Below are 14,204 nucleotides of genomic sequence, written 5' to 3' on the forward strand. Positions count from 1 at the left end.
CTCCACCTTAGGAAATTCCAGCTGATCCAGAAAGCACATCATTCTCTCCTTCCCATCCGGGGGCTGAGCTTCATAATCTTTCGTAAAATGCCTTGAACACTCCATTCACTCTCTCCGCTCCCCGCTCCATCTCTCCCTCCTCATCTCTCACACCCCCCTATCTCCCTCGCTGCTCCCCTTTTCCTCAGTTGGTGGGCCAGCAACCTGCTCGCCTTCTCCCCGTATTCGTACTGTACACCCTGTGCCTTCCTCCATGGTGCCTCTGCATTACCCGTAGTCAACAAGTCAAATTCTACATGTAGCCTTTGCCTTTCCCTGTACAGTCCCTCCTCCGGTGCCTCCGCATATTGTCTGTCCACCCTCAGAAGTTCTTTCAACAACCGCTCCCTTTCCCTACCCTCCTGCTTTCCTTTATGTGCCCTAATAGATATCAGCTCCCCTCTAACCACTGCCTTCAGCGCCTCCCAGACCACTCCCACCTGTACCTCCCCATTATCATTGAGTTCCAAGTACCTTTCAATACACCCTCTCACCCTTAAGCACACCCCCTCATCTGCCAATAATCCCATGTCCATTCTCCAGGGTGGACGCTGTTGTTTTTCTTCCCCTATCTCCAGGTCCACCCAATGTGGAGCATGATCCGAAATGGCTATAGCCGTGTACTCCGTCCCCGTCACCTTTGGGATCAGTGCCCTTCCCAAAACAAAAAAATCTATTTGTGAATAAACTTTGTGGACATAGGAGAAAAACGAAAACTCCTTACTCCTAGGTCTACTAAATCTCCAGGGGTCTATTCCTTCCATCTGCTCCATAAAGTCCTTAAGCACCCTAGCTGCAGCCGGCCTCCTTCCGGTCCTGGACCTCGATCTGTCCAGCCCTGGGTCCAGCACCGTATTAAAATCTCCACCCATTACCAACTTCCCCACTTCTAGGTCCGGGATTCGTCCTAACATACGCCTCATAAAGTTGGCATCATCCCAGTTCGGGGCATACACGTTCACTAATACCACCGCCTCCCCATGCAATTTGCCACTCACCATAACGTATCTGCCCCCACTATCCGCCACTATAGTCTTTGCCTCAAACATTACCTGCTTCCCCACTAGTATGGCCACCCCCCTGTTTTTTGCGTCTAGCCCGGCATGAAACACCTGCCCCACCCATCCTTTGCGTAGTCTGACCTGGCCTATCAGCTTCAGATGCGTCTCCTGAAGCATAACCACATCTGCCTTAAGTTTCTTTAGGTGTGCGAGTACCCGTGCCCTCTTAATCGGCCCGTTCAGCCCTCACATTCCACGTGATCAACCGGGTTGGGGGGCTCTTTGCCCCCCCCCCTTGACGACTAGCCATCTCCTTTTTCAATCCATCTCCTCACCCGGTTCCCACGTAGCCGTATCTCCCCCAAGCGGCGCCCCCCTGCCCCGACCACTTCCCCCCCCCCCCCCCCATACCAGCTCCCCCTTCTCCCCAGCAGCAGCAACCCAGTTAACCCCCCCCCCCGCTAGATCCCAAACTAGCGTGATTGCACCCCCCATGTTGCTCCCAGAAGTCAGCAAACTCTGGCCGACCTCGGCTTCCCCCCGTGACCTCGGCTAGCAGAAACACTTTAGAGATGTTCTCAAAGTATCCCTGAAGAGGTCAAACATGGGAGGCCCTGGCTTGTGACTGACCAAATGGATGAAGCTCCACTCAGGAAGCTACCTGAGCGAAACATTGGGAATGTGCAGAGGCGTCTGACGGAGCGCAGAAACCTCTGAACAACCCATCCACCCAATTCTTTTGAGCATCACCTGCCCTACATGTGGCAGAGCTTGCAGATCACACATTGGACTTATCAGCCAACTCTGAACCCATCAAACTGCAGTGAAAGCAACTAATCCTCAATTCTAAAGGATTGCCTCCAGAAGAAGGTAGATTGAATGTGTATGTGATTAAAATGACGTCACTCTAGTTACACCTGCAGCTAGTCAACTATTTCTATTGGACGTCACTGCTATACAGGGTATTTGTGGAATCATTCTCTTTAAAACACTAGTTCAATTACATGGTTAAATGGCTGAATGATAAGATCATGAAATTGTTGGAACTAAATTCTTGATTAACTCGAGGAACTTCACATAGACCAGTTTAAAATATATATTCCTCATTACCCGCTTTTTAAAAATGAAATGAGTCAAATTTGAAATATTAAGTAAAGATGGTACTTTTTTGGGATTAATCTGCTATAAACCACTTATGCAATCTTAATGGACTAAACATTATTTTCCTATCTACTGTGCACATTAATTTGGGGGAAACTGGCTCTAATTTTCTCTGCAAAATCTTGTGTTGTAATTATATTTTTAAAGAAAATAAACCAGAATTCTTCACACCAGGTTGTGTCTCTAAAGCATGGCAATAACATCTATTTTGGAGGCGTCGAGTGGCACCCTGTCCTCTTCAGTATTGCCTGCTGCAGGTTTCACCTTCCTTCCTTCCTGTTTGGTGAGAAGTATCACCAGTTGTTTCCTGAATAATTGATGTGTGGTGTGATTATACCTGCATTGGGCTTGTTGGGCTTATAACCTACTTTCTCTTTCCTGTAAAGAGCTCCAGACTTGCTGGTATTGCTCTGTTTTACCAGTAAACTACACAAGATAAAACCAAGACCGGTACGGATACACGATTACTTACCGTACACCAAGCAAAATTGGTTACAGTACACCACAAGTGCAAATTTAGACTAGCTTTAATGGCCATTCTGTTGCATAAGATTAATAATTTCACATGTGCTCCTTTTATCTGTTTGACCAAGTTATGCCTAACTTTTTTCTCTATCAATTCTTGCATAGTTTTGCATAGCTTGTGTTTACACTATAATACCAGTTACCTGCAGAATTAGTTTGAGCCAGTCAGTAGCTGGTCTACTTTGCCTGACTCCAAGTTGGGATGGCCCTACACAGATGTATTTTGAGAGTTGGGCTTTAAAAAAAAATAAAAAACATTTTATGCAAGTTGATAATATGCTGAGGGGTGCAGGAGAGGAGGAAAATCCAAACCTATTCTGATTCAGCTGCTGTCTGGATATATTTTACTTTCTGATGTAATATTCTGTTGTCATTAAACAAAAAGCACCTTTTTTGCAAGCCAAAACTGGATCGTGGCATTTGTGATGCTGGGCTTCTGAACAAGTATTGGGTGGAACTCCAACCCTAGCAGCACTGTGGGTGTGCCTGCACCTCCGGGACTGCAGCAGTTCAAGGAGGAAGCTCACCACCACCTTCTGAAGGGCAACTAGGGATGGGCAATAAATGCTGGCCTAGCCTGTCACACCCACATCCCATGAATGAATAAAACTTTTTTTTTTAAACTCCTTGAGTTGCACACATCGGAACCAGAATGAAGCTGACCCCCTCTAATGTCTGTGCTTTCACCGCCAGGTTGACACTGTGGGAGGGAAAGCTCTTCCACAGGGGAGTGTGAGGCTGCTGCAGCCCCAGGCAGGCGGGCTAGCCCCCCAGTCTGTTTGGAGGGGAGCACCTCCAGGTATTTAAATTGTCCCCTGCTGTCTGCAAGGTCCTGGAAGCTGACTGAAATATTACTCAAGCCATCAACTACCTGCTAAGGCCAGTTAGACCCCTCCCCCCATTGAGGTAATTTGAACAGTAAACTCTGTACTGCATTCCTTTCCTGAAATCCCGTTTACTGTATTTGTATCATTTCCACCGTCGATCAATGCTGCCTTATTTGGAGATGACTTTTTTAAAAAGTGAAGTGGAACGTCATACTCCGGACTACTGGGAAGAGTTTTCTACAGCTGGACTCAATTGCATTGTTGGGAAACTATGTCAAGGAGAAATGATTACTAGTTACTGTGCATCTGAACTGTTGTATCTGCTCTGCCAATGTTTGATGGTAATGCCATGATAGAAAAAGGCAGCACGTTGCATTCAAGCTTTCCTAGATTTGTATCTTGACTACAAAATTCATGAAATAATTTGGAGTTTTTCATTTTAAAACTCACTTGTTCCACATCTAGTTGAATAGGTTGTGACAGGATGTGGTTTTGCATTTGTGATCGTCCATGCATTAAGTTTGTGATCTCAGCTCTGCTGTTGAGGGTAGATTCGGAGCAGAGGGCAGGTGCTCCCCCATGGGAAAATGGGACGGTTAGTCACTTAGAGACACTTCTGTGCTCTTCCAGTTATGAAGTGATATTTGAATAGTCCTGATAGCAACCTTTCTTTTTTTTTTTTTTTTTAAAGGGCAATTTAGTGTGGCCAATCCACCTAGCCTACACATCTTTGGGTTGTGGGGTTGAAACCCACGCAGACACTGGGAGAATGTGCAAACTCCACACGGACAGTGATCCGGGACCGGAATTGAACCCGGGTCCTCCGTGCCGTAGACAGCAATGCTAACCACTGCGCCACCGTGCTGCCCTGGTAGCAACCTTTCTGTCTGACCCTTTGATATGTCGACACAATGTAGGTGGAGCAAGTTTATACAAGAAGGCACCAGTACCGGGTCTGTGAAATTATTTACTGTACGCTGGATTAATGAGCATGTGTTTGCATATTTGGTTTCCAATGAACTCCTCCAGCAGATTGTCGCCCAGGCCTGAGTTTCCATGTCACCTATATGATGGATATTTGTGTTCCATGTGATACAGGTCCCCTACGCAGGGTTGATGGAAGTATACCAATCTCCCATATATTACAGTACCCAATTCTAATGCCAAGTCCCAGGCTTAACACAGTTCCTAGTTTAAGCTCCTCGTGGTTAAACAAACGGGTAGCTGTCGTATGAGACTGCTTTTCCCACACTGCCTTCCCTTCCCCTAACATGACTGGTATGTGTAGCAACTGGAACACATTGCTTCAAATGATTAAACTGGACTATGACTAGTAGTTGTGTACGATATCCCTGGAAATTGTTGCTAAAATTTGAGCTGTAAGGAAGTGCTTTGAAGTAATCAAATAAATGTTGGAATTTTCTCTTCCTGAAAGAGTTTGGCAAACTGCCATATGTTTCCTATCGGTCAATAAAGTGTGGCAATCTAGCAGCTTTCGCCATTACATTAATAAGTTTGATTTGGCTATTCATCTTTCAGGGGTTTTTGGTTTGTGAAACTGGAAGTTAAAATTTTACTGTAATCAGGATCTGATCTTCAATGAGTTACTGTAAGCAGTAGTAACTCTGAGGAAGAGTGAAATTATTCTCGTCATTGAATTCATTGTGAGTGTGATATTGCAACACTAAAGGAAGGGAAGGAATAAAATAGTTTGGAGGATGAATTTGCATGCAGTTGGTAGGGTGTCATTTTCAAATTGCAAGTCATCCGGCCCATCGAGTCTGCTCCGCCATTCAATCATGGCTGATATGTTTCCCATCCCTGTTCTCCTGCCTTCTCCCCATAAACCCTGATCCCCTTCTTAATCAAGAACCTATCTAGCTCTGTCTTAAGGACACTCAATGGCCTGGCCTCCACAGCCTTCTGCGGCAATGAGTTCCACAGATTCACCACCCTCTGGATGAAGAAATTCCTCTTCATGTCGGATCGTCCCTTCAGTCTGAGGCTGTGCCCTCGGGTTCTAGCCTTTCCTACTAGTGGAAACATCCTCTCCATGCCCACTCTATCTAGGCTTCTCCGTCTGTAAGTTTCAATGAGATCCCCCCCACATCCTTCTAAATTCCATCAAGTACAGACCCAGAGTCCTCAACCACTCTTCATATGACAAGTCCTTCATTCCGGGGACCATTCTTGTGAACCTCCTCTGGACCCTCTCCATGGGCCAGCACATCCTTCCTTAGATACGGGACCCAAAACTGCTCACAATACTCTAAATGGGGTCTGACCAGAGCCTTATACAGCCTTTACAGTACATCCCTGCTCTTGTATTCTAGCCTTCTCGCCTTGAATGCTGACAGAAATGGTATGCAGCTAACTCATTAGAAGGGTAGGGCATTGCTTTTTTCTATTTTTCATAATTAAAAATAAATTAGGGGCGGTGGGAGGAAAAAGATAGGCTACATCTATAGAATAATATCATGGCAGGTGGCCCAATGTTTTGTAAATGTGATCAATTTTAAGAGGAAGAACTTGCTTATTAAAAATCCAACCAACTGCAATAAATGACCAGTTAGAGTGGAAAGTTGAGTAATGATGAACAGGGCACTGGACGACCTGCATGCTCTTAATTGAATAATACCAAGTGATCTTTGTTATCTATCCGAAACACCAGAACAAGCAAGTAGGTTCTTTTTATCATCTCATTTGAACGACCTGAAAATGCAGCACTCCTTCAAGTCCCAGGCTTGATTCCCATGCTGAAATCCAGATATTGAGTCTTGATTTCCCCAGATTTTCTCATTCAGATGACGATGGTACCAACTGAGCAACACTTCTAATTAATCATGTATCGGAACTAATGTTCAAGTAAAACAGAGTTTGACTTGTCTCAACTGAAATGACAATGACTGGTATTTGTATTACAGCTTCAGCATATCCCAAGGTGATTCACAAGAATGGGATCAAACTAAATTAGGGAGATTTTAGGGTAGATGACCAAAGTTTGGTAGAAGAGGTAGATTTTAAGCAGTGTCAGAAACAGGAAAAGCAAGTGAGGTGGGCAACGTATAGGGAGGGAATTCCAGCCTTTAATGCCCAGGCAACTGAAAGCACGGCTGCCAATGGTGAACCAATTAAAATTGAGAATGTGCTATAATTGGAAGAGTACTAATGTTTTTGGATTGGAATTGAGACTGGGGAGGGGAGAAGCATGGAGAGATTTTAAAGCAAAGATGATCATTTTAAAATTGAGGCATATTGAGCCATTGCACGTCATCGGTTGAATAGGGCTTGGCGGGGCAGGACGGTGGCGCAGTGGTTAGCACCGCTGCCTCACGGCACCGAGGTCCCAGGATCGATCCCGGCTCTGGGTCACTGTCCGTGTGGAGTTTGCACATCCTCCCCGAGTTTGCGTGGGTTTCGCCCCCACAACCCAAAGATGTGCAGGGTAGGCCATGCTAAATTGCCCCTAAAAAAAATAAAAAAACTGAGTGCAGAAAGCTCATCAGGGTTGAAATATGACACCAAGGTTGTGGCCAGTTTCGTTCAGAGTCGGACACTTGCCTGGGCAGCAATCAGTTGTTAGGGAATGGAGTTTTGTTGGGGACTCAACACATTGGCACTGGTCTTCCAAAAACACAGTTTGAGGAAGTTTCTGCTTATCCAGTACAGGCGGCCGGTTATCTCAGTTGGCTGGAGAGCTGGTTTGTGATGCAGAACAACGTGTTTGATTCTCTGAGGTTATTTATGAAGATCCTGCTTCTCAGCCTTGCCCTTCGGTTTAGGTGTGGTGACCCTTGGGTTAAATTACCACAAGTCAACTCTCTCTCAAAGGGCAGAGCAACCTATGGTCCTCTGGGACTGTGGCGACATAACATTTTTTACTAGATGTTAGACAAGCAGTCTGATCCTTTGGAAACTGGATATCTCAAGAGAAATGTTGGTGTGATGTTGTCGGCATACGGGTGAACATAACACGTAGGGCAGCACAGTGGTTAGCTCTGCTGCCTCGCAGGGTTCAATTCCAGCCTCTGGTGGCTGTCTGTGTGGAGTCTGCACGTTCCCCCCGTGTGTGCGTGGGTTTCCTCCGGGTGCTCCGGTTTCCTCCCACAGTCCAAAGATGTGCAGGTTAGGTGAATTGGCCATGCAATATTGCCCCTTACTGTCCAAAAAGTTAGGTGGAGCATGGGGTGGAGGCATGGGCTTAAGTGGGGTGCTCTTTCCGAGGGCTGGTGCAGACCCGATGGGCCGAATGGCCTCCTGCACTGCAAATTCTATTACTGTTCTTCGATGAATAAACTCAGGTCTTGAAGCATCTGTGGAGATAGCAACAGAGTTAACATTTTGAGTCCTATGGCTCTTAAGAGCTGAAGAGAGGTCAAAAGGTAATGAATGATACAATAGGGCAGCACGGTAGCATTGTGGATAACACAATTGCTTCACAGCTCCAAGGTCCCACGTTCGATTCTGGCTTGGGTCACTGTCTGTGCGGAGTCTGCACTTTCTCCCCGTGTGTGCGTGGGTTTCCTCCGGGTGCTCCGGTTTCCTCCCACAGTCCAAAGATGTGCAGGTTAGGTGGATTGGCCATGCTAAATTGCCCTTGGTGTTGGGTAGGGTTACTGGGTTATGGGGATAGGGTGGAGGTGTGGGCTTGGGTAGGGTGCTCTTTCCAAGAGCCGGTGCAGACTCGATGGGCCGAATAGCCTCCTTCTGCACTGTAACTTCTATGGAAAAAAAAATTGGAAAGGGGGATGGAGGAGATAGGGCAGAATAGAAGATCAGAGATGGGTCAGATCTAAGAAGACAAGGCAAAGGGAGTGTTCATGGTGGAACATCATGCTCTGATGGGGAGCATCTCGGTGGCACAGTGGGTCAATCCCGGCTCTGCATCGCTGTCCGTGTGGAGTTTGCGCATTCTCCCCGTGTTTGCCTGGGTTTCGTCCCCACAACCCAAAGATGTGCAGGGTAGGTGGATTGTCCTCACTAAATTGCCCCTTAATTGGAAAAATGAATTGGGTACTCTAAAAAAAAATTTTTTTAAAAAGAAATGCTGATAGTGGCATTAGGTGAGATTGCAAAATATGTTAATAGGAGAGCAAAGGTCAGTTCTCCGTGAATGTGAAACTGGAGAACAAGTGACAGGAGGCCCGAGGGGGGGAGAGGGACGTGTTTACATTGGGACAAACCAAGGAAACAAAAAGAGAGTCCAAATGGAGGGGAAAGTTCACAGTCTAAAGTAGTTGAACTCAAATGTTGAGTCCAGAAGGCTGATTAGGAATTGTCTGTAGCAGAGAGCTTTATTGTTTGAGCTGTTGTCCAGTGGGTTTTTGTCTGCTTAAAAAATGCTTGCCCAGACTTGACCAGAGAAGCTGTGCTAAAAGGCATGTAAATGGTATGCTGTTGTGTATTTCGGTATCTTGAGGGTATCTTCAACCATGACTGTCCATAAAGAAAGCTATAACCTGATGTAGCCGTATCAAAAATACTTTAATAAAAGGCCCTATTTATACCAAGTTTTACTTTTGTGCATTTTGACTGCTTTTTGTAGAGTTTGAATTGTGACGGCAGCATATGATTTGAACTGTGATATTGACAACCTTTTTATGACCTTTTGTGGAATAACTCTCAAGTGTAATATTACTTTAACTTTGTTCATTGGAATCCAAGTTTGGTCCCTGAAATATTTGAAAATTACTTTTTACAACGGATGGCATATTCAAAGTATCCTAGTTTTTAAAAATAAATTTAGAGTACCCAATTAATTTTTTCCAATTAAGGGGCAATTTAGGTTGGCCAATCCACCCACCCTGCACATCTTTGGGTTGTGGGGGGGGAGACCCATGCAGACATGGGGAGAATGTGCAAACTCCACACGGACAGTGACCCAGAGCCGGGATCGAACCTGGGACCTCGGTGCCATGAGGCAGCTGAGGTAGCCACTGCGCCACCATGCTGCCCTCTATTATTCATTGCAGTAACATGCTTCATTTTATTTTGGGGCAGTTTAGCGGCTTTCTCCGGGATTTTCACAGTGACTTCATTGCAGCGTTAATGTAAGCCTACTTGTGACACTAATAAAAATTATTAAAGTTGATATCCACTCTGTTAAACGCATTTTACGTGAGCAGCTAAGTACCTGACACATTTATATGCTTGTAAAGCCCTCCAGTAATCCTGATGTCTTTGTTTTTCAGTGCTCTGTATGGCATTTACCAAATACCCAATTAACAGTTGTGAATTATAGATATTTATAAATTTAGAAGGCACAGACTAGTTATCAGAATGACTTGAGTATTGCACAATTCAGCATGTGTGCATATACATTTTTTTTCAAATGGTGCAGCCCACCAAGTGTGCCATTAGCAATGCTAATCGGGTGTGCAAGAACAGATGTGAATTATGTGCAGTGTTCTTGGATTATAACGTGTGTGGATCACGACACCAATGCACATTAGTTCTTCTGACATTTGACATGTTTGCAGGATGGCATACAGGCAATTTTAGAATTCCAATTATATAGTTCCAAAGGAGTGCTAATAACAAGTGAATGTCGAAAAATGCCAGTAGCCGGTTCTAGTGGATGAACACTAAATGCATTCATTCATGTGATAGTTTTCTTTCCTCCTAATGCAATTTCTGTTTATTTTAAATAGGTTGTCATCTTTGTTAATATGGTAAACAGAGGAATGTTGCTAACCACTCATCCACGAATATCACCATGTGTCATTTATAGGCTTAATTTTATTTTTGAATTTAAATGCCATGTTGTGCCAAAACTTCAAAAGTTTCTACAAATATATAAAACAGAAAAGAGTGGCTAAGGTAAATATTGGTCCTTTAGAGGATGAGAAGGGTGATTTAATAATGGGCGATGAGGAAATGGCTGAGGAACTGAACAGGTTTTTTGGGTCGGTCTTCACAGTGGAAGACCCAAATAACATGCCAGTGACTGATGGAAATGAGGCTATGACAGGTGAGGACCTTGAGAGGATTGTTATCACTAAGGAGGTAGTGATGGGCAAGCTAATGGGGCTAAAGGTAGACAAGTCTCCTGGCCATGATGGAATGCATCCCAGAATGCTAAAAGAGATGGCTAGGGAACTTGCAAATGCACTAGTGATAGTTTACCAAAATTCACTAGACTCTCGGGTGGTTCCGGCGGATTGGAAATTAGCAAACGTGACACCACTGTTTAAAAAAGGAGGTAGGCAGTAAGCGGGTAATTATAGGCCAGTGAGCTTAACTTCGGTAGTAGGGAAGATGCTGGAATCTATCATCAAGGAAGAAATAGCGAGGCATCTGGATGGAAATTGTCCCATTGGGCAGACGCAGCATGGGTTCATAAAGGGCAGGTCGTGCCTAACTAATTTAGTGGAATTTTTTGAAGACATTACCAGTGCGGTAGATAACGGGGAGCCAATGGATGTGGTATATCTGGATTTCCAGAAAGCCTTTGACAAGGTGCCATACAAAAGGTTGCTGCATAAGATAAAGATGCATGGCATTAAGGGTAAAGTAGTAGCATGGATAGAGGTTTGGTTAATTAATAGAAAGCAAAGAGTGGGGATTAATGGGTGTTTCTCTGGTTGGCAATCAGTAGCTAATGGTGTCCCTCAGGGATCAGTGTTGGGCCCACAACTGTTCACAATTTACACAGATGATTTGGAGTTGGGGACCAAGGGCAATGTGTCCAAGTTTGCAGACGACACGAAGATGAGTGGTAAAGCAAAAAGTGCAGAGGATACTGGAAGTCTGCAGAGGGATTTGGATAGGCTAAGTGAATGGGCTAGGGTCTGGCAGATGGAATACAATGTTGACAAATGTGAGGTTATCCATTTTGGTAGGAATAACAGCAAAAGGGATTATTATTTCAATGATAAAATATTAAAACATGCTGTTGTGCAGAGAGACCTGGGTGTTCTAGTGCATGAGTCGCAAAATGTTGGTTTACAGGTGCAACAGGTGATTAAGAAGGCAAATGGAATGTTGTCCTTCATTGCTAGAGGGATGGAGTTTAAGACTAGGGAGGTTATGCTGCAATTGTATAAGGTGTTAGTGAGGCCACACATGGAGTATTTGTTTCCACTGGCGGGTGAAAGCAGAACTAGGGGGCATAGCCTCAAAATAAGGGGATGTAGATTTAGGACTGATTTTAGGAGGAACTTCTTTGTTCTTTTAGAAGATTGTAGTTTAGTCGGGCAGTCTGGTCGGCACGGGCTTGGAGGGCCGAAGGGCCTGTTCCTGTGCTGTACATTTCTTTGTTCTTTTGTTGTTCTTCACCCAAAGGGTTGTGAATCTATGGAATTCCTTGCCCAGTGAAGCAGTTGAGGCTCCTTCATTAAATGTTTTTAAGATAAAGATAGATAGTTTTTTGAAGAATAAAGGGATTAAGGGTTATGGTGTTCGGGCCGGAAAGGAGCTGAGTCCACAAAAGATCAGCCATGATCTCATTGAATGGCGGAGCAGGCTCGAGGGGCCAGGTGGCCTACTCCTTTTAGTTATTATGTTCTTGTGTTCAATTAATGGTATTAATAGTATGGTAAAAGTGGCTCTGTTGCAATAGAACCAGAGAATTCCTACAGTGCAGAAGGAGGCTATTCGGCCCATTTGAGTCTGCACGGTAACACAGTGGTTAGTACTGTTGCTTCACAGCGCCGGGGACCCAGGTTCGATTCCCGGCTTGGGTCAGTCTTGTGTGGAGTCTGAACGTTCTCCCCGTGTCTGCATGGGTTTCCTCCGGGTGCTCTGGTTTCCTCCCACAGCCCAAAGCTGTGCGGGTTAGGCGGGTTGGTCACATTCTAAATTGCCTCGTAGTGTCCAAAAGTTAGGAGGGGTTGCTGCGTTACGGTGGAAGTGTGGGCTTAGGTAGGGTGTTCTTTCAGGGGTCGGTGTAGATTCGATGGGCTGAATGGTCTCCTTCTGCACTAGATTCCATGACCCTCTGAAAGAGCACTCCACCTAGGCCCACTCGCCTGCCTATCGCTGTAAACCCATCTAACCCACACATCCTTGGGCAATAAGGGACAACGTAGCATGGCCAATCCACCTAACCTGTGCATCTTTGTACTGTGGGAGGAAGCCACAGGTATGCACAGCATTTAAGAAAAAAAAACAGTTGCTAGATGTGGGCAGCTGTCTGCTTTACCCGGCATTTGTGAATTTGCAGATTTAAAAAATTTTACTTTGCAAGCTCATTCAAAATTTCAAATTTACATTTGCTAGATGTCTACAAGCATTCGATGTTTCACAAAACCTGTAGAAACGTTGGAGAGATCTCTCGAGATCAGTCGATACAAGGGAAAAAAGAAACTGCAGAAAAGGCCGAACTATAAAAATGTGGGTGAAGAAGATGAAGAGGAGAAAGGGCTGGAAGAGAAGGAAGATGACACCGAAAAGCTGAAAGGTACAGAATCTAGTACAAAGGGCATCAAGACAAGTGGGGAGACTGAAGGTGAGTGTAGCACTAACTAAAAGACTGGTACTTCCCCTCGCTTTCGTACAATCCAGTGATTGTTCAATAGCTTGTGCTTGAGTGTATTAGAATTTTCAAAGCCTAATTATTGAGAGAGTTTATAAAATTGAAGGAGGGGGTGAGCACTTCTTGTCCAACCTGAACTGAAAACCGAAACTGCTGGAAATACTCTGCAGGTCAAGCAACTTCATATTGCAACAGAGAAAGACAACTTCCGGAAGTGTGCACAGTGATAATATGTACATGTGATTACTTACCCCTTCTTTCGTTGATGTAGACTCTTTAAAATACTTTGGCTGAATTCACCTTTAAAGTGCAGCAGAAATCATACCAACAGATTGAAAACTGTAAACTCGATCAGCTAACATTGTGGTTTTGGATGTACTTGATGGGTTTGCACCAACATCATAAGTAAATTGATAAAAGTCATCAAGGTCAAAATGTAATACGTACCTTGGGTTACGGGAAGTTTAATAGCTATTCTGCTGTTCTTTAAAGGGAATCAAATTTATTCTGTTGTAAATTATGCTTTTCTCCTATATTTGCAATGGCATGTATATTCACTAATGTTAGAACAGACTAATGCTGTGCTAATAAAATCTTGCCCCAGTTGCTGCAATGTTCTATTCAAATGCACGCATGTACTTGCAGAAAAAATGCATTAACAGAAGAAAGCATGTTTGTCAGAACAGTTTTGTACCTTTTTTAATAGGAAGTCTTCTCTCGTATTCAACAGTGACTTTCTTTGTTTCCAATTAAATATCAAATACGTAGTGCAATGATAATTTGGCCGTGTGCCCCAGTGTTGTATCCCACATGAACCATCCCGTTCAATCCCCCCCCTTTCTCTCTCTCTCTCTCTCTCTCTCTCTCTCTCTGTACACTTGAATATTCTTATGAAACCCAACTCTTGTGGGACTTGTAGCTACAATCTTTCACTCGCCCCATCACTGTGAACTATCTCTTGAAGCTCGCTAAATCGAACTATACTTCAGAATAGTGAGGGGAAACAATCCTAGAAGTGGTGCTTTTAAAGGTTTTGAAATGCACCCCTGTAAATTGCAAATGCAGGTCTTTTCACTTGTGCAGGAAAGAATTGTTAACTTACAGTGGACTAAAATGGTTTGTTTACATAGGTTTTAAACCTTTCCATGAAAGTTGCATGTACATTCTCCTGCTTCC

At 44.4% G+C, this 14,204-nt stretch overlaps 1 protein-coding gene across 1 annotated transcript in view; it reads left to right on the forward strand.

Moving 5' to 3' along the window:
* clec16a (C-type lectin domain containing 16A) overlaps positions 1-14,204 on the forward strand; it is a 324,098-nt gene that overhangs the window by 86,681 nt on the left and 223,213 nt on the right. Inside the window, exon 11 of the mRNA XM_072481721.1 lies at positions 12,773-13,001. Within this exon, the coding sequence (XP_072337822.1) occupies positions 12,773-13,001 (229 nt within the window). The remainder of the gene's footprint in view (positions 1-12,772; positions 13,002-14,204) is intronic.

Source organism: Scyliorhinus torazame, chromosome 17 (genome assembly GCF_047496885.1).
Source record: "Scyliorhinus torazame isolate Kashiwa2021f chromosome 17, sScyTor2.1, whole genome shotgun sequence".
Taxonomy (NCBI): domain Eukaryota; kingdom Metazoa; phylum Chordata; class Chondrichthyes; order Carcharhiniformes; family Scyliorhinidae; genus Scyliorhinus; species Scyliorhinus torazame.